This window comes from Strongylocentrotus purpuratus, unplaced genomic scaffold, assembly GCF_000002235.5.
Source record: "Strongylocentrotus purpuratus isolate Spur 01 unplaced genomic scaffold, Spur_5.0 spur5_scaffold_1, whole genome shotgun sequence".
Taxonomy (NCBI): domain Eukaryota; kingdom Metazoa; phylum Echinodermata; class Echinoidea; order Camarodonta; family Strongylocentrotidae; genus Strongylocentrotus; species Strongylocentrotus purpuratus.
The window spans coordinates 1,366,938-1,386,611 of NW_022145594.1; the positions used below are offsets into that span (position 1 = coordinate 1,366,938).

The 19,674-nt window shown below is 37.6% G+C and overlaps 1 protein-coding gene across 1 annotated transcript; it reads right to left on the reverse strand.

The window, feature by feature from the left end:
* Positions 1 to 25: 25 nt before the first annotated feature.
* LOC105441149 lies at positions 26 to 18,824 on the reverse strand. Its single transcript, XM_030977505.1, has 18 exons — positions 18,105 to 18,824; positions 17,009 to 17,101; positions 16,532 to 16,626; positions 14,991 to 15,059; positions 14,369 to 14,501; positions 13,726 to 13,845; positions 13,314 to 13,386; positions 12,587 to 12,701; positions 12,004 to 12,050; positions 11,141 to 11,142; positions 7,825 to 7,891; positions 5,894 to 5,957; positions 5,318 to 5,421; positions 4,166 to 4,295; positions 3,558 to 3,638; positions 3,009 to 3,187; positions 1,840 to 2,473; positions 26 to 1,421 (listed from the first exon to the last, which is right to left on the reverse strand). Exons 1-18 carry the CDS (start codon positions 18,808 to 18,810, stop codon positions 915 to 917), a joined length of 3,219 nt encoding a protein of 1,072 aa, XP_030833365.1. The 5' UTR covers positions 18,811 to 18,824; the 3' UTR covers positions 26 to 914.
* Between the last annotated feature and the right edge of the window lie 850 nt (positions 18,825 to 19,674).

A 19,674-nucleotide genomic window follows, 5' to 3' on the forward strand; every position in this document is an offset into this window, starting at 1 on the left:
GATTGCTCGCTGATTGCTTGGTTGATTGGATAATTGATTGATTGGTTTATTCATTGATCAGTTGATTTAGTGATAGAGTGGTTAAAGCTTGGTTGCTGGTAAGTGTATTGATGTTTTTATTTCCTTTTTGGCTTGATTGATTGAATGATTGGTTGATGGTTTTGGTTCGCATTATTGTATTTGATTGACTTAGATTTTATCTAAAGTATCTACATTTTGCAAACTGCATTTGGCAGTCTCTTTGTATACTATATAAAAGCATGTTGTTCAGTGACCAAGAATCCAATGTGAATAATTATAAGATCAATCAGCTAAAAAAAAAATTAGTATTCATTATTCCGTAACGACCGTTAAAAATAACATATACTTTGATTGAATCTGAGAAAGAATAACTGGAAAAACTTTGAGAACTGAAATAATGTTTGAAACTAAAAGTGAATAAAAGTCTGATAATCTATCAAAGATTAGTTCTCCTTTATGAATGTCACAAATATCATAAAATATATAACAACATGTACATTAGCAGATATATAAATTACATTTACAAATGTGAGTAGATTCACTTCTAATATTCGGAAAGCCCTTCTCTCTATGACCATAATGACATGTGTCACAACCCCCAAAATACATGTGATGTACAATTTCAAAGTAATACAATTGTATCTTTGAAGAATATTCAGACTTTGTTGAAAGGTTCTATCCAATAGTTTTATTAATTAATATATGTGAACCATTATAGCAGAATCAACTGTTGCACAAGGCATATTATACAACACTTAAAAAGTTCAATAGTTTAACACAATTTCAATAAGTTATTGCAAATACAGGCCTTCTGACATCATTTTGTTGTTCTAAGAAAATAAGAAAATACAACAATCTCATCGAATCCCGAAGACTAAAAACACGTCAAAGACTTAGGTTTTACCACTCCCTTGTGACGGATGGGATTTCTTCTTCCTTTTTCTTCTGGGTCTTGTCCTGGCTCTTCTCTCATCGCTTCCTGCTGGTACTTCTCCTCTTGGTTTATTTTCTGACCCTGGTAAATCATCATACATATGCCTTTCACGTCCTTTGTACGACGGACCCATTGATTCCTCTCTTTGACTGACACCACTTTGTTCAGTTGTCTTGATCCTTATAGGATCTAGGTGTCCTCTTCCTCGAAGGTCATATGCCTTAGATGACCCCTGTATATCTCTTCCAGGGTAAGGATGGGATAGTTGTCCGTAGATTGTTGGGGCGGTGATATTGGACGGTCCTCCTGAGACATCTATGTGTCTGTCCACTCTAGGCTGATGATAGGTCATAGATAATTCCTTTGACTCTTGTTCTGGACAGGGACAGAGTTGATGTTCATAGTTCCTAGAAGCGCTGTATTGTTCTCTCGAAGTCTCCTGTCTTGCTGCATCCTTACGTGGAGCCTTCAGATAATGAATTAAAACCAACATATTTGTATACGTCTGATTCGAAAAATGGCATGTTATAGTTGGAATATGGTGAAGGGAAAATATATTCTTGGCAAAGCTGCAAAGGTTTCGCTAATATGGTTAGATCTTTAAAAGAAAATTATCAAAATGTTTGCCATTTTTTGACAATATGATTTCTTTTTACATTGTATTTTTGCTATCGCTTTTGTTTAAAACGTTGACGAACCATTCCCATAGATCAAAATAGATATCTATACAACAGCGCTAATTAGAGAGATTGAATGAAACATTTATCTATAAAGAAAATGCATTTTTAACGTGTTAACCATGAATTCATACACAATTTAATCACTTTTAATTATCATACTGATATCAATTTTATGCAACCATTTGTTAAATTCTTCTTACAAACCTGTTGTTCAGATGAAAGGCTAGGTGGTCGCGAAGTATTTCTGCCAGACTTTTTCTTATATCTCCTCTTATGATTTGATGAAGGGTCACACATGCTATCATTCAATGCTGTGTTCCTTTGTGAGGTTACACCAAACGAGGAATGTTTCCTTGTATTGATGTTCGGACCATGGTATCTTCCTGTCTGAGACCAGCTGTCCATCGTACCGTCGTAGAGGGATGGCCGATCTGTAGAGGACATCTTCCTGGAGCTTCGCCGGTAATCCAGAGATCTTCTATGTTGGTCTTCTCTCAGGGTCTCGTTGCCGACCAAAGAGACTCGCTTCAGGGGTTCTAGTCTCATGTGCTCCAGGACTATGTTACCAGTCCTGGAACTTCTCTCCGTCCCGCAAACACTTCCCATATGATACCCCACATGCCCTGACCTTGAGGTTGCCTTTGACAATGACCTTGTGAGTTCAAGGTCAAGGTCATTTTCCTCAATGGGGATGGACAAGGTGTCCCTTCGGTCCCGCTGTTGAGTCGAGCTGCTGCCGAGGCGTCTCGAGTCGGTGCCGATGGAAGTAGACATGGTTCTTCGACTCTGGTCTGTATTGCTCACGTTCGTTCGTCTTCTCCAGTGTTCAATGCGCCACCTGAAATAATGAGAAACCATAGATATTCCAAATTGTGTTAACGTTTATCTTTCAATGGTATTACATTTTGGGTCACGCTTAAGTTTTATTTAAAATGCATCATATATATGAATGCATCTACATCTCTATTTTCCCCCACTTTTTGCAATGTACAACTAGGTATGTCACCTTGCCTGAGGAACTTATACATTTATTTGTATCCGGTACTGCAAGTCGTCCGTTATTTTTGTTCGTCTTCTTCTTCTTCTTTCAGTGTAAGAGCTGCTTCAAGGTGCTAACGATAAACATACTGATTGTGTGTGTATAATGTGGAGACATTCACATATGCTGTTATTCCACATGTTAACATTTTAAATTTGTGTTCTTGTTGTGCAGGTGCATATATACATGTGTAAGTAAAAAACGTTCCCGGCCTTGAAGACATTACATCTGCATCCCACCTTGAAGGCATCAATAGAGGGGTATTGGGCTGGGTCCTGTGGTAGGTTGTTCCATTCCTTGAGTCGTTAATTCTTTCTAAAGATGAGCTGATTACCTGAAAGCAGAGCTAGCACTGGTAGTCACTTCTGACTTGACACGGCTCATGGCATCTTCTCCCTTGCTGCCATGCTCCCTTCTGGTCTGATCATCATGATGCTTCATACCAATATCCCTCTCCGGTCGAATCTGAGAAACAGACGTAGAGGTCGGGACTGATGCTGCTATGTGCTGCCTCTGAACGACATAGAAAATAGCATATCAAACAATACTCAAATACTGCCCGACATTGTTCCCATAAACTTGTGTATATGACTGAATAAATCTGTTTAAAGTAAATAACCGTTTTCTTTAAAGCAGCATGATTACGATGTTAAATAAGCTACTCTGGTCTAGTATGTCTAGAATTTGTTCAAGCAGTTTTGCAACACAAATTGTGTTGAATGTCCTTTAAAAATAGACAAATAATACAGAAGGATCGATAGGTTTCGGGAACCTAAAAAACTGCACTTGCCAATAATATATGTGAAAACTGTCTAGAATCCTGGATCCATAAAGTGAGACCCTTCGTCCGTATATAGAAATAAGACCTCCAACGTTGACTTACCCAGCTTTCTCTCGACGCATGTTTGAGCGCAGTCTTCATCGGAGAACAGACGAAGTTATGAGCTACGACGAATCCCAAACTCTGAAACAAAAAAGGGAAACATAATCCCAAAGTTACATCCACAGGAGTTCTCATACTCTATTTCAATCTCAAAAGACTGCACTCATGTGATTTCATTGAAATTTTGAAATCGGTTAACATAATTATTGATACAGTAAAGTGTAGATCTTTACATAACATCTTCCAAAAAGTAACCTCAGGGAGGGAGAAAAAACCCTGGCCCCTACTGATCGAAGGTGACTATATATTCTTCCATGAATACTACCTGTCAGATGGAAAATCGAAGGAATATGTCACACATTTGTTACATCACACCTACCTCTACATGTGCTTTTTCCCCAACAAACTAGGTTTGTATGTGTCCTTTTCATAGACCGGTTAACTGGGGTAAGCCAATATAGTATTAAAGAAAAAAGAAGCATGTAGACTTCTATAGCTAGCTCGATATACCTGAACTGGATTAGCCATAGAAGTATGGTAAAGTAGAATCACAAAGAGTTCTAATAAAGGTTTGTGTTTTAAAATATTCTTTAAACTGTTTTTCCTACCTGTGTGATAGCCAAAGCACTAAAGATGTATCGTAAGATGGATGACGTAGTCCTGGTCAGGAAGAGTAGACCACATGTCCAGCATAGGGTCAAGACTACCAGACACAACATGTTACACTGAATCTCAGATCTATGAGGGATGAGAAATAATAATAATTCCGCTTCTATAGCGCTTAAAGGTAAAGACCAGTATTGGAAACGCCCCAATTTCAAAAAATGAAATGGAAGCTCTCATTACCAATCATGTGAAAGAATATGTTTTGACTAATACATGATGATAACAAATTTGCCGGGAAACCGCCTACTAGTTCATATATTTGGTAAATTTGTTTCTCTCATGGTCTGTGAGAGATATAGGGTAGCCCCATATACATCTTTTTGTGTATAGTGCTTGTAACTTTACGAAGAATGGGCCAAATTTCTTATCATTTTGATGATTCCAGAACCTTGCAGATGCTAGATGCTAGATGATCAACCTTTTCTGATCGATTCCACAACGTTCCTTTCACAATGCAATCGCATGACCATAACTGGTCTTTACCTTTAATACATCTATGATGTCTCTAAGCGCTTTACAGATATACTATTACCCCCTTCATTGGATTCAAGACTTGCCCGCACAGACTGTGTGCACAATTTTCAATTATGGATTTAAATTTTGTTTAATGTGCAACCAACCAGCTTTAACAAAGAGACAAAAGAAGAAAGATATAGTGTCTCTTTTTCTTGTGCATGGGAGGGGAAATCGAACTTAATAACTTTGACCATCGGGTCTCTCCTTCCTAATGATAAGCGTTAGTGAGTAAATGTCTGAACTACTTGTTTCATGAGGATATTCTGAAATTGGTGGAAATTCAAAGATTCTGGATGATCGAAATCTTAATATGTGACTTTTCGAGAAGGGAACCTTTTGAAGACTGACATCAGTTTATTATTTCTAAAATATGCTTCCCCGGCAGGATGGAGCGCGTTTTTATGCCAACGGCTATTGTTTAAAAACATTTAAATGTCAGTAATATCTTCTATATTAATATGAATGCACCTGTATAAATAATGTCTAATATCATTAATAGAGTCCACAGCTTAAATGACACCAAATTTTAGTGAGTGTTCTAAAAATGGATGTTGAAGTAGCATTTTCTACCATTTTACCTTATTCCCTTTCTGTAAGGTTTCGTCCTTAAATATCCCCTTGGAAATGTTTTTCTAGATCTTCTAAGGTGGGGATGTAATCCAATCAATAAACAGATGTTCGTCTGCGGAAACAAAATAGAATTTGTTATGTGACACTTAAACGTTTACTGATTTATAATGAATATCAATCGGAGCAATTGAGAAAATATGCACATTTTACAAGTAAATATACATTGTGTATGTAACTTGAATAATAGTTGAACTCTATACCACTGTATTCATCATACGTACTCCAATCTTGATAATTTTATTACCAATATTTCTACTTTTCTTTGGAAATAAGTATATTGAAAAAATTTCTCCAAAATGTATAGATATCCATTCAATAATTTGATAAAATTTATATAACATAATTATATTCAAAACAGATTGATAAATATCCAAATAGACATTTTTAAAAGAGAAAACGACTGATTTAATACAATACATTGGTCGGATCTCAATTAGAATATCAATAGATTTATTTAAATTAATGAAAAGTGTCACAAAAAGTATCAATAAATAACTGAAGTCGTTTATTATTAGAAAACTCACCATAGCAACCAGGGCAGTAGCAACAATAGCTGATATTTGTGCGTTTTCATGCAACCAACAGTGACTGAAAGTAGATAAAGTGAAACAGAACATGACTTAACTCATGTCATCTTCCTTAAGACCCCAATGCACTACTTATAGCTACTTGCGCCCTCTATATAGCAAACTATGCCTAATCGGTGTCGGTTGGTCCCCACTAGTCCCCTTTTTCTTATGTTAATTGAGATCTGATTTGATGAGATAACCACCTGCCAGTGACCTTGAAGGGAGGTTTAATCCCCCTGGCCAAATTAGTGCAGACGGGCTTTAAACATGTTTTACAGAATCCCAGTGCTATATTCACGTAGTACTCCTAATTAAAATACGTCTACGTTGTATTAAGGAACAAATTGCTTTATTAAAATATTTGTATTTCGTTTCTTGCTTATCTTTAGTACAACAATTTATCAATAACGTTTCATCTTGGTCTTTGTGCATTGCGATTTGTCTCTTTTTGCTCCAAACAAAGTGAAACTGCAAGAGTCATAGAGAATTAAGAAAGGCCATAGCCGTTGATAAAGTTATGAAAAGCATTTAAAATACCTTTCATTTTGTTAAATTAATTCCTCTAGTGTGAAAACCGATGTGGACACGGCATGAATCATCGAACCTATCTCTGATAGTTGAACACACGGTGGTTACAATGTCACCAAACTGTTTTAATCATGTTCGGTATACTGTAATGGAGAGGAGGACCATGATTGGATTGGAGCTTCTGGTAAAGGCTAGAAACCAAGTGATGGAATGACAGGATCGCTATAATATAGATATGGCATCTAGAAAGAGGGAGAGAGAAAGAGAGAGAGAGAGAGAGAAAGAGATAGAGAGGGAGAGAGAGAGGGAGAGAGAGAGAAAGAGAGATAGAGAGAGAGAGAGAGAGAAAGAGAGAAAGAGAGAAAGAGATAGACAGGATATTATACCCCATTCACAGTGGCCTCAAACACCGCGACAGCAGCGGGACTGTCCCGCTGCTGTCGCGGTGTTGTCTTCAGTGTGAAGGCTCGGACCCGTTATAAACTATCGCGGGATAACACCGCCTCGTGATAACGCCGCGACAAACTATCGCTAGGCTCGCCTAGCTACAGCAGCGGGACAGTCCCGCTGCTGTCGCGGTGTTTACTCAGTGTGAAGGCTCTCCGCTATAACACCGCGACAAACACGTGTGATTTGTTTACTTACCTATCACTGACCTCTTTTCTCCAGCAATGGGGAACATAAAGTGAAATAGAAATAAAGTAACCAGTGGATTCAAATTGATTTTATTATTATGTAGATATTATAATTATCCAAATAAAAATATTTCCCACTTCAAAAAATTAAAATATTCTGACTGGAAGCAATAAAAATGCTAGTTTTTTAAAAAGTAATATGTAAAGTACAGCTAGCGCGCACAATTTCAAGCAATCGAAAACCCCGCGCTGAAGTATTTCCGGTCATATCGGGGTCACTCGCGGGTCATGAGCCATGCATACACGTGTTTGTTACGGAGGTAATAAAAATCACCCGCTGCAGCGTGAATGGGTACATGATATTTATCCCGCTGCTGCAGCGGGATAACTTTTCTACTGTGAATGCATTTGTAGCGGTGTTATGGCGGTGTCGCCGCTCCGCTACAACGCCGCTACAAGTTTCAAAACCACTGTGAATGGGGTATGAGAGTGAGAGACAGAATGATGAGAGACGGATAGACGAGGGGAAGTAATAGACAGAGGAAAAACGAAATAAGAGAGAGAGAGAAGAAAGAGAGAGGGATAGAGATTTAGAGGAAGGAAGAAGAAAGAGAGGAGAAAGAGAGATGTATGTCCGTGTGTGTGTGTGTGCGGGGGGGGGGGGGATATATTCCTACAGGCTTTTGTTCTGATCGAGCAACTAATCCTCAATAAACTACTCACCCATTCGCTCCACCGAAGTCATCAATCCAGAATGCCAGGGTTACACCGATTGGTAGGAGGGGAGAGACTGGTTTACAGAATAGTCAGGGAATAAGATGAACATTAGATAGAGCCAGATGTTACATACTTTCACTTGATGATATCTCTTTTATGTGAAAAGGTCCGGGAAAAGGTCTATTGATCTGGCTGTATTATTTTGACACTGCCGGTACTGCAAGTGCACTTTTTACACGGCAATAATCTCAACTCATCAGTAAACTGTTAAGCCATTCCACATGCAAGAATGGCAAGAAATAAACAAACACATCTTTGTTTATTATTGTTGCTTTTGTCCTTGTTATTTTGTGATTAGTATGTGTGTGCCTGTACATAAATTCATCAACGGGAAGAACTACATTTTCAGCATTGATAGTTTCCCTTTAAATATTTGTGTACATCCCCTAAACCTCATCAATGATTCAACCTCAGGTGGAATTATACCATTACAATAATCATCGGCAAAATAGTACAGGACATATATAGATAATCAGGTTAAGTGATATCAGGGAGCTGGATTGGTGGCTTTTATCTCTTTAGAGTGATCTCTCTTCCGCGTGACTCTATTAAAGCGGTAATGACCTGGTAAAGAGGATTAATGCCTTACCAAAGGGCACTTGCGCATCGTCTTGCTTTCGAACCCGGGTCACCGGATTACGAGACAGCTGGTCTACCAACTGAGCTATCGCGCCTCCTGTGTGTTCGCAGTTGGTACATAACCTCATGAATGAATCCCAGGTATATATAAAATGTATTTAAACCCTTAAAAAAGAAAGAAACTTACTCCATCCAATAATTTGCCAGAGCCAATAACGCACTGCATGCTGGCCTCCTCTTGTGGATAACTTCACACATAGGTAAATTGCGCCCTCTACGTTCTTGAAGAATTGACAGATGATACCGTAGTATGTCAGACCAGCCAATACTTTGCATGTTACCTAAAATATATATATTCAGTCATACCATTTTACATTCATCATGAACAGAACCCCTTAAAGTCATCTAAAAATGAGAAATGGGAAATCGTTTTGTACGGACACTAGTAGCTCGCATACATTTTTGAGATAAACGTTTCGAATATTTGTTGTAGATGTCACATTGCTTCACTGAATGTGGAAAATATGATTCTTACATGAAATTAAAATCACTTATGCAGTACTTTTCTTAATGACTTTAAGGTGGTACCTCCGAGAAAAAATAATCTGACATCGTTCCTTCTTCACTATTTAAAACAATCATAGGTAAGTTAAACATGGGGACTACGTATTTATGAGGCAATTAACGTAAACATACGCTTTTCTGAAATGCGTAGGGCACAACAATCAACTTGGTTTTACTTAATTAAGTAAAAGTAAAAACATTGTAAACACATATACCAAGTGACAGGTTGGGAGCCATCTTACTTACCCCAGTAAAGATCTTTATCGATGGTACGATGACAGATGTGAAGGCTACAATGCTCGCTATGTCTTGAGATACATGCGCACAAATTATCCCACCATCAATATATCTAAAAAAGATTCAATAAATGACATAAAATTGTCATAATATCATACTGTATTGTATTGTACGGGTTATGTCATTGTGTATTGATCTGAGCATCGTTTGGTTCATGATTTATTCAGAACAGAAAAGTGGTATGGATACTAGTTTGACCTTTGGTGAGCACTGACAGAACTGAAGAAAGAAAAAAAAAACTGAGTCATATTAAGTCAAGAACAGTTATGATCTCCGTTTATTGATGCATATCTTTTGTAAGTGGGGTTATTCTAAAACGGCACACGACTGAGAGTATTGTTAGATTTTGAACTGACAATATTTATTTGACCTTTAGTGTAAGAATCGCGGCATTAAAGCAAGCCAAGACATGAACTAAGTAAATACAACGTGTACAAAGTCCCATCATAAGTCGTGAGTATGTGTGTGTATGTGTAATTCTTTTTTCCTTTTTCAGACGTATATCAATCAGATATAATTATTTACGTCTGGGTACCGACCTGTAATGTCACCATCCGAAAGACGTTTAGCAAATAGCATTATAGGTAAAAATTGTCCACATTAAACCAGATTCCAGAAAAGGGATAACAGTGCTATTGCCCCTATCCCTTATTGAGCCGCGTAGCGTTAGTCTACACCCATTGAGAAGGCAGCGGAACGATAGGGTGGAGGGGAGGGGGAGGGGGGCGGTCGTCCTCGGAAAATAAAATTCGAATGTACTAAGGTACTGCTTTGGGCGCAGGAGGTAGTCCGCATGTTTTATTTTCGTCATTTCTTCCTTCCCCTTCCCCTTTCGATCTATCTTTGTTCATCTTTTTTATGTTGTCATCTCTCGATGGGGGGGGGGGGGGAGGAATGCACGTGTCCCTGTGCCCCCTATTGCTACGCCACTGCCCTTACCTGAATACAAAATGCAGTAGAATATCTAAGATGAGTACCAAGCAAGCTACCCCTGTAAGGACAACGTGTATAACGTCTATAGTGAATGAGGATGCGTCCTGTAAAATAAGCAAACAGAAAAAGTGAGTATTTTTTAATCTCATCCCATCACTACTTTGTATTTTAACCTCTTATTTTACTGAGATAAAAAAACCAGTGAAAAAAAAAAGACAAAACATCTATCACTAGAAACCGTTTACTTTATTATTGTGATAAAAATGATGTGATTTTTGCCCGCTTCTGAAATATATGTATACGAATCAGGCATATACTACTCCCCCCCCCCTTTTTTTTTTTACCAACTTGTCCACTTGTAGAATTTCTTGCTTAATGCTAATAATGAATGACATTTTTTTTTGCTGAATGTTATCATGAGAATATCATGCCTTTGTTGCTTGACAAAAAAAAATGTTTTCGTAGTGATTTAAAGGGAAATCCAACCTTAACAGACAACTATTCTTAAAGAAAGCAGCAAATTTAGAAAAGCAGGCTGGTAAAAGGTTTAATTAAATCGGACAAAATATTCAATAATTTAAAATAATTGAATCCACCGACCGAATTTACAATTTGTGATTCACATAGATTTAATAATCTACATTTCGAAACTTCCTTATTACTTGACCTGATTTATTTCAAACTTTCGCCATTCCTGTTCTCTTTTCTTTCTGTTTACATACTGATGAAGTTATTACACGTGTTGAAATGCCCTTTAATGAAATCCATCACAATCCTACCTGATCGATTTCTAGTAGCGCGAATGTTGTCATGTGGTTGCAGCAACATGTTGTGGAGTGATTTGTCTTTGTTTTCAGCCAACAACCTTCCGTTGACCATTCCGACTCACCCCTGGTCAAACAATGAAAAGGATCTTAGCTTATACGTTCAAGTTCAAGTTCAAGTTTATGTTCATTTTTTTAAAATCACAGTAAAAGCATATTCACATACAAATCAGAAATACAGCAGAGATGCAAATCATTATGCATGGAATTAAGGGTACCGTAAAAGACCAAGGTGGTCTTGTCGAGATAGTCCCTCATGAAAAACAGGTTGAAAGTTCTGGAAAGCAAGAGGAGCGTACAATATATTCAATCATTTAGTTACACATTGTTGCATACCATGTTTAGTAATCAAATTTATGTAATCATTCTTTGAATTAAAGTTTGTACTCTCATTTATTCTAGGATATGCAGGTAAGGTCATAAATTAACTCGTATCAAGGAAGAACAAAGCGATTACTCATATTTTACTCTTTACTATAATAATAATAATAATAATAATAATCCGGTTTTTTATATAGCGCTCAATACACCGATCCAACGATGTACCTAAGCGCTTTACAGATATATTATTACCCCGGTCATCGGATTCAGGCTTACCCGCACACAATGTGTGCACATTTTCCACTCCCTGGGGAGCATTCCAGCCAGTCGCCATTTTACAGGCGCACACTTGCTCGTTCAACCACATGAACGTTCGCATCCTACCGGGTACCCATTTAACACCTGGGTGTAGAGTAGCAAATGCAGGTAAATATCTTGCCAAAGGATATTACGTGTTTGAACGACATAAACCATAGTAATGCATTTCTACTGTACAATTTGTCATTCATCTGACAGTTTCATTTTCTATTCTAGTTCAACCGCAATGGAAATGTGCATACATCCCAGCAGATGCTATATGTTTAGCAGTTTTGTGGTATTTACTTACGTCGTTGATCTCGTGATGAATGCACATTGCCAGCTTGTGCTCTGGTCCTATAAACAAAGTAAAGAACAATGCATGAAAACCAAACATAACTCAGATATGAACGTCACTTTCGAAAAGAAATGCAAACAAGATAGGTATATTGGCATTGATCAGTCAGATATCAAAATGTATGAATAAATAATCACAATCGTTAGTTCTGTATCTTTATGTTATCTCTTGCAAAGTAAACCTTGTTCTGTAATAACTGTTAAGAAGTATTGTACCATTTGTCAATAATTCAAGTGGGAAAACAGAACGCTACGTTGCCTTGTGTTCTTAGCGTTCCTTGCTATCTGATTTCATTACCAATTTAGCTTGAACTACCACCTAAATTAAAATGCAAACAAACTTGCGGAAGAATTCATTAAAGCCCATCTGCACATCTGCACGGTCACTGGCAGGTGGTTATCTCATCAAATCAGCTCTCAATTAACATAAGAAAAAGGGCATCATGGGGGATCAACGGGTACCGCTTCGGCATTGTTGGCTGTATAGATGGCGCAAGTTGCTATGAGTAGTGCAGTGGGGCTTTAAGATTCATTACCTGGAGTACACTTGTAAAAGACATGCAGAATGGTGATGTGAACTGGATGTTATGGTCGCTTGTCGTCTGATGGATGGTTGATGCTGTAACTATTGTTGGGTATACCTGTGATACGCTGAAATGAAATGAAAAATACAGATAACAACTAAATTATTTATACCCCTTTGAAGTTTGATTTTTGTTGGGGTGTTTTTCGTAACTCAAGAATGAAAGTTGGACTGGTTTAATTAAAGGCTTTGTTGAATATCTTTAGATGCGAGTTTTTATGCGTCATATTCCGAAGAAACAGAAATCGGGGCAAGTCAATTTCTCACATAATTTTTGTTCCTTAAAACAAATTACAAAACATTGTAAGGGTATGATTAATTTAGTAGTAAACTGGATGTGTATTCGTTAGGTGTGGTCTGATCAGAACAGACAATTGCATTTAAGTTTAGAATGAACTCCATTAATTTATGAGGCTTTCATGTCTGATTAGCGTTGCATCATTTCGTCCGAGCCTGAATTGTCGACCTTTTTTACTTTTCAACCATGTCAACTGATTTTCACTATTTACTAGATCAGGTAAACAGTCCTTCTTCTGTTATTATCAAAGACTGATACAACCCCATCGGCACTTCTCCACACAATGACAATTAATATAGACAATCTATGTATCTTATGATGTGAATGCTAGATTATGTTTACAAAAAATTGTACATAAGTAATGAAAAGGCAAGAGACATACCTTTGATCTGATCCTGTTCTTATCCTTTCTACCAAAGAAGCAATGGTCGGGTAAAAAGCTATTACTGACGTCACTGAAGATTGTAAAATAAAGATGAGAAATCCAGTGATCAATAAATGTCAAACAATGGAAGAAAAACCCTACATTTTTACTTCAATCTTTAAATATTCTTTCGTTTTCTCCTAGTCCTAAATACATGTAATGCACGATCTGAAATAGGCTGGAATGCAGATTGCGTTTCCAGGTCGGACCGAAATGAGTTTAAACTCAACTTTCATGACAGAAACTGCAGGGGAGAAAAAAACAATATAGTGCTCTCTTATGATGACCACATTTAAACCTTAACCCACCCCACACTCACACATTCTCACGCACAATCACGCACACGGACACATACGCATGGGAAGCTTACCTGTGTCATTGAGCATGCCATTGGAGGTATAGAAGTTAGAGTTGACAACTATTTCTGCATCTCCTCCAGAGTATATGCCACCTTCATATGACTCCGTCTTGAACTGCATCTTCAGGAAAACTGAGATTAGATTCATGAAATGAAAACAAAATAAGACGGAATTTCATGTTTGGTTACAGGGCTTGATTCATTTTGGGGAACGAAAGATTTGATTTCCTATTTTTCTATTTACACAAAAGAAACAATATTCATAAACATAGTGTGCAAAGCGGCTTCAGCATCCTCGTTTTGTTCTTTTGAAGAGGAGCGGGAAAATAAATATTTTATTTTAACAGATGATGAGTTCCCTTCAGAAACTGTGCAGCAAATATGGTCAAAGTGCCTGAAGCTATACAATCACAGAATTATAATGATGATGATAATGTTATCGATGATAATAATATTCATTTTTTAATTAAAATCTAACGATGATGAAATATCTGGACCTCATCTTATAAGGGCTTACAATTGACTCGAGTCGATCGAAAATTGAAATTTATAGCAACTCCTTTCTCTGAAGTACACAGTTGCTTATTATTTCAAGTTGCGATTGGTTTTAATCAATTGCAACTCTATATAATGCAGGGTCCCAATAATAGAATACCTATGTTTTGGTAGACCCCTTCGAATGTCTTGATACTGCTTGTAGGATTCAGACTGAGATGGCATTCATTGCCTGAGGTCCTAGCTGCAAATGTATCTACGGCTTCGATTAGCTTTACCACCTCTTCCCCAGCCTGAGAAATAAATCAAATTATAAATAAATATTGAATAAATGATCCATCAACTCTTAGCCATCTTAGAACATAATGTACTGAGCAGCTAGCATTATAATTAGACAATAACAGATGGGTGAAACAATAAAAAGAACCCTCAATGATAGTTTTCACGAACATGTTTTCATGCTAAAAATATTTTCATTAAATATATTTTTTTCAATTCGTCAAAACAACTTTGATTGTAGAATCTCACTAACAACTTTCCATAAAGCATGTGATGAAGACATTATAAAAGAGAGAGAAAATGTTTTTGATGTTGCCATATATTTAGATTCTCGTTTTGTTGTTCTTTAAAAATATATTTCTATTGAAAATGTGTTTCCTTGTCATCAAAACAGAAGTATTCTTACTCCAGTTCATAATTCATATTATTCTTTAGGATTTTTAAGTGCCTACCGTTATTATCATTTTTTATTTCATATCTCATTAATATGTGAAATATCTTACTCCTGCTATATGACTCCATTTCTCGACGTTTTCCTTGAGAAGAAGGGCATCGACTGCTTGCAGGAAAAGCTGGTCAGATAGAGACATGAGAATGGTCAAGGGGGGGGGGGGTCAGATACATCATTACAACTTATAGAAACACTTTTAAACGTAAATACTTTTATATTCGTGTTATCGATATAGTCTTCCTGACTTACAAACACAGATTTGCAACAATATACTTTTTGTTGTTGCGAAGATGTGCATTTATTTTTCTGCATGGTAGATCATGTTTCATTGTACTCGTGTAAAGGAAGGATTTATACATGTGTTTTATTTAAAGGCGAGAATAGATCGAACTTTTTTCTTTATGTTGTCTCTGTTAAATATGTAAAAATAAACCCCTGTTTACAAGCATTGCTGGTTTGAGTGATAGCGAAACCATCGCTATTTAAAAAGTGATGCAATTTTAACGTCATGTGAAGAAAGAAATGTATTTTTTTAATGATGTTTGGATCTAAGGAGTACATGACTAAATTTCCAAATATGTATTTTCGATGTTCTACATGCTTACATTTCCGTATTCAAGCTGGTATTCAAGCACGCATTCATCCACTCTACTCGGTAGCTGTGATATAATCTGCATGGCTTCAACGTAGGCAGGCAACAGGTCAGTCCCTTCAGTGACGTCATAATGGGAGTTAAGCTCCTCGGCAGAACGTGATAGGCGATATGCTAATCGCGGTAAGTCACGTGGTTCAATGGTCGGCTGATACGAGACTGATATCAACTAAATGAAGTAAAGTAAGTACAAAGAAGTGGCAACAAAAGGGACCCTCTGACAAATTGTCCTACACCGTTACTGACCGGAAAATACATTATGAGTTATGCACTAACTTGTCAGGCCTAATTAAGGTACACCGCCAGACCGTCTCTAGAGCGATTCCAAACAGGTCTATTATTGGTCATTCGCGATAATATGATTTTATGTTGGGTATTTTTGGTTTGGTATAGGTCTCGTTGGTGTGGTTGAGATATAAATTTCAATTTCCTTGTGAATTGGGGAGACGATGATATCAAATCGTTTGTACGCGACAATATTTTGAAGAGAAAGATAATGATTACCTTTTCCTCGTTATCTCGAGATAGCGAGGAAAAGGTAATCATTATTTTTCTCTTTAAAAAGAAAATCAATTTGTAGGTTGGTATTGAACACCATGGAGATAGGCATGGTAGCCGTGCAGTTGCGACTGTATCCCATCCCGTGCCACCGTCTGTGAGAATACCCGGATCAGACTTTGCATTAGACCTAAGATACATTAATTGCTTCCATTCTTTATATATTTTTAGCGATTATTGATCCACCCCTCCTTGGTTCCACTTTATACCTGTTTTAATCGAACGTCGTTGAATTTCATCATGGAAACAAAGATATTTTCTTTAAACTGTAAATACTTTCAACTTTAAATCGTACACATCGATTCTACTCGATAAATAGAGTAATAGTGTATTAAATATACATGTTATGTTAATCCTCATTGGCGATATTCATGTATACTTACGTCATCAAGTTGCTGTCCAATGGGAGGTATGGAGCACGCTTCAATGTCTGGTTCAGCCCATAGACGAGATGATAAACACAGTCGTGTTATTATCTCTGGAAAAAAATGGAAATATACAACAACATAAGGATTTTTGTTTTAAAACCTATTCCAGAAGGATTGTAGAAAAAGGGAATACATTTGAGCCCTGAAAGCACACTAGGCCATGAAAGTTGAAAAAAGTAAAGAATAATTACGCTAAGCATTAAACAAATTCTTATGAATTAGTTTGATCTTCAGGTAGAGGTGAAATACTGTCATTTATCATATCATACCGATCTTAAAAAAGCAATTGAAAACGTGAAAATTACGTCACGTTAGTGAAATTATTTCCGGCTGGTATTGCAATAACAAATCTACACAGGATATATAAATTTCTAACCGCAGACGTCTGTATCCGCAACAACTTCCATTCCTTCCTTATTCCATGTAACTCACCGTACGGATTTTGAAGACATTGTGTAACTGCTGTATGACCTACGGGTGTTTGCTCCCATCTCTGTCCTGCGTATATCTCTGCCATACACACCTCTGCAAACAAAAAACATGTATTCATTGATCAAACTTAAAGACAATGTTGAGTTCTGGGGAGAGGTGAAAACTAATTTGTGAGCATTATTAGTGCAATTACGCAGTGCGAAAGAACATCAGAGAAAAAAAACGTTCCCTGAAAAGCATGGCTCTTCCAATGCCTTTATATTCTAAATATGACAAGTAACAGCTTAAAAACGAGGCCCGATTCTTATGCCACATGCTTATGCAGTTCCATGTACATCTTTCTATGTACAGTGCTTGTTCCTTTACCAAGACTGGACCAAATTTCTTATCATGTTGATGAATCCAGAACCTTGCAGTACACACAATACTTATATGCTACATAATTATTTTTTTCTGATCAATTCCACACAGTTTCTTCACAATGCAGTCGCATGATGAGAACTCAACTCCATCTTTAAATGTATATTCAATGTATTTTTACCTATCGTAGATATGTTCTACCGGATGACTGTATCGAATAATTGCCCTAATCAAACATGGGCCACATACAAATATAAAATATCAACGATGTGAACCATTATTCTTTCTTCCTTTTTCCCCATTAAACCTACTCTAAGTCATATTCCTATAAGCCATGCCTCATACAGAGACCCAAAATATCTTGGACATGTCAATGTATAAGCGCGGTAGTGTGTCTCGAAAGTTGAAGAAAGCAAATCTACTTGTATATACCAGTATTTCAGTTTTGTTAACAACCTGTTATAGATCCAGGAACATTTCCCTATAAAGAAGGGTAATAATATTAAACGTCTCCCACAGAGGCTGATTGCATAAATGACTGTACAAGAATGTCATATTAACAATTGTATTGTAGAGCTTCAAATAGAATAATCATAATGTTGATTAACATTCACTGTTAATCTAAAGATTGAGAGACTTTACATGTATATGATTATGTCAATATGTTTTATTGTATTGTACTATTTTCTTTTTATATCGTTGAATAAAGATGAATTGAATTGAATTGAATACTTACCATCCAGTACATGTGTGTCGTTGAAGGATCCCTCTACAGGCGTTTCTTGTGTGACTGGTGTTGTGCAGTTTGGTGTCAGTGCCTCACCAGGACCGTGGGGATCGCAATGGACAGTGTATGTGCTTTGAGGTGTGGTCGCAAGGGCTAGCTTAGTGGACAGTGTGGGGGCGTTAGAAGTGGTCAAGGGAACAGTGCTTTTGATTCCAGTTGTCTTTAGTTCAGAGAATTTAAGGGTGTTTGTGTTCAGTGCATCTTTGGGAGACAATGTTTCTTGCCCCTTGGCAGCATTGGAATAGGTTGAAATGTCGATTGGGTTGACGCTCGAATGGACTGAAATCAAGCCTTCTCCCGTTGAAGGAATCTGACTAGTTACAGGAGAGACCATTGACCCCGAGGTGTACTGGACGGTTCGTTTGATTTCTGAGCCCGACTGTGTATCACTGGAATCTGTCTCCATACTATAATGTTTAAGAACTGTGCTGGAGGGTGCGATTGTCACTAATGAACCTGACTCAGACACGGGTAGAATTGCTTGTGAATCAGTTGGTGTTTTAGAACGTTCAGCAGGAAAGCTGTTGATCAATCGAGATGACTTCTTAGAAATATCTCCGACTGATTCGGTGTGACTATAAACGAATGTTGCAGATAGTATGTCAGATGTGCCTTTAAAAGTGAAAGAGTTTTCGAAAAGACTTGGTGAAACCATCTGGTCTACATTTTCTGAGCTTGAGATAATGTCTGACACCTCGTTACTTGGCGAATTAACCATCGAAAAAGGATTGTGTGCAGTGATGAACAGATATTTCGTTGATAAAATGTCTGTATTGCTTTGCATTGTTTGGTGAAAGGGAGAAGTGACTGCAACAGGTGAACTGTGGGACCAAGGTTGATATAGGGAGTTACCCAATGTCGTTTGAGCTGCAGTTTCTGTTAATTGAAAAGGCATACTGCTTTCAATTTGGGTGGTTCCGACTTCGGTATTTGTCCAAGAAACATTAAGTGACGCGTGCGTGTGCAAAACTGCACCCACAGAAGAACGTCCTGAATCGCTGATTTTAAACGTGCGTGTGGTAGTTTTGTGTGTTGGTGTCGTTTGAGAGAGTGCTTGGATTGTGGTGCGGGTATAAACAGTATTGCTTTGGGAAACACTAGGAGGCGCTTTCGGCTTCTCCACAGACCTACCATTTGAAGACGTTTCTTGAGGTGTGCTGACGTGAAGGCTTGGGGTAGGCGTCCACGAAGAGGATGTCGGAAGTGAATACGACGGCGATATGAAGGCCGACGTCGGGAAGATTGTAGAACCATCAATGGATGTGGTAATTGTGGGGGAACCTGATGAAAGATACGACGACACTGACAACTGTAAGTACGACGATGATGATGATGATGTTGCATCGTCACGGATAGAAGATGAACGAATGGGCACTTCTGACATAGGTCTTTGAGATGCTTCTGGAGAGGACATTGATGCATTCGGCTGAGGAGAGATGACTGAAGATGGTAATCTAGAGTCCAGACTATCACTTGATAAGTCTACCAGTGTGTTGAGTTCTGTTTGGAAATTAGTAAG

Excerpts from the sequence above, each read along its gene's own strand:
- LOC105441149 (XM_030977505.1), bottom strand. The coding sequence starts at position 18,810 with ATGGTTTCACCAAGTCTTTTCGAAAACTCTTTCACTTTTAAAGGCACA. Across the intron at positions 12,702-13,313 it reads AGAACAGGATCAGATCAAAG|CGTATCACAGGTATACCCAA; the intron begins GTATGTCTCTTG and ends ATTTCATTTCAG. Across the intron at positions 5,958-7,824 it reads GACTTCGGTGGAGCGAATGG|TCACTGTTGGTTGCATGAAA; the intron begins GTGAGTAGTTTA and ends ATCTACTTTCAG.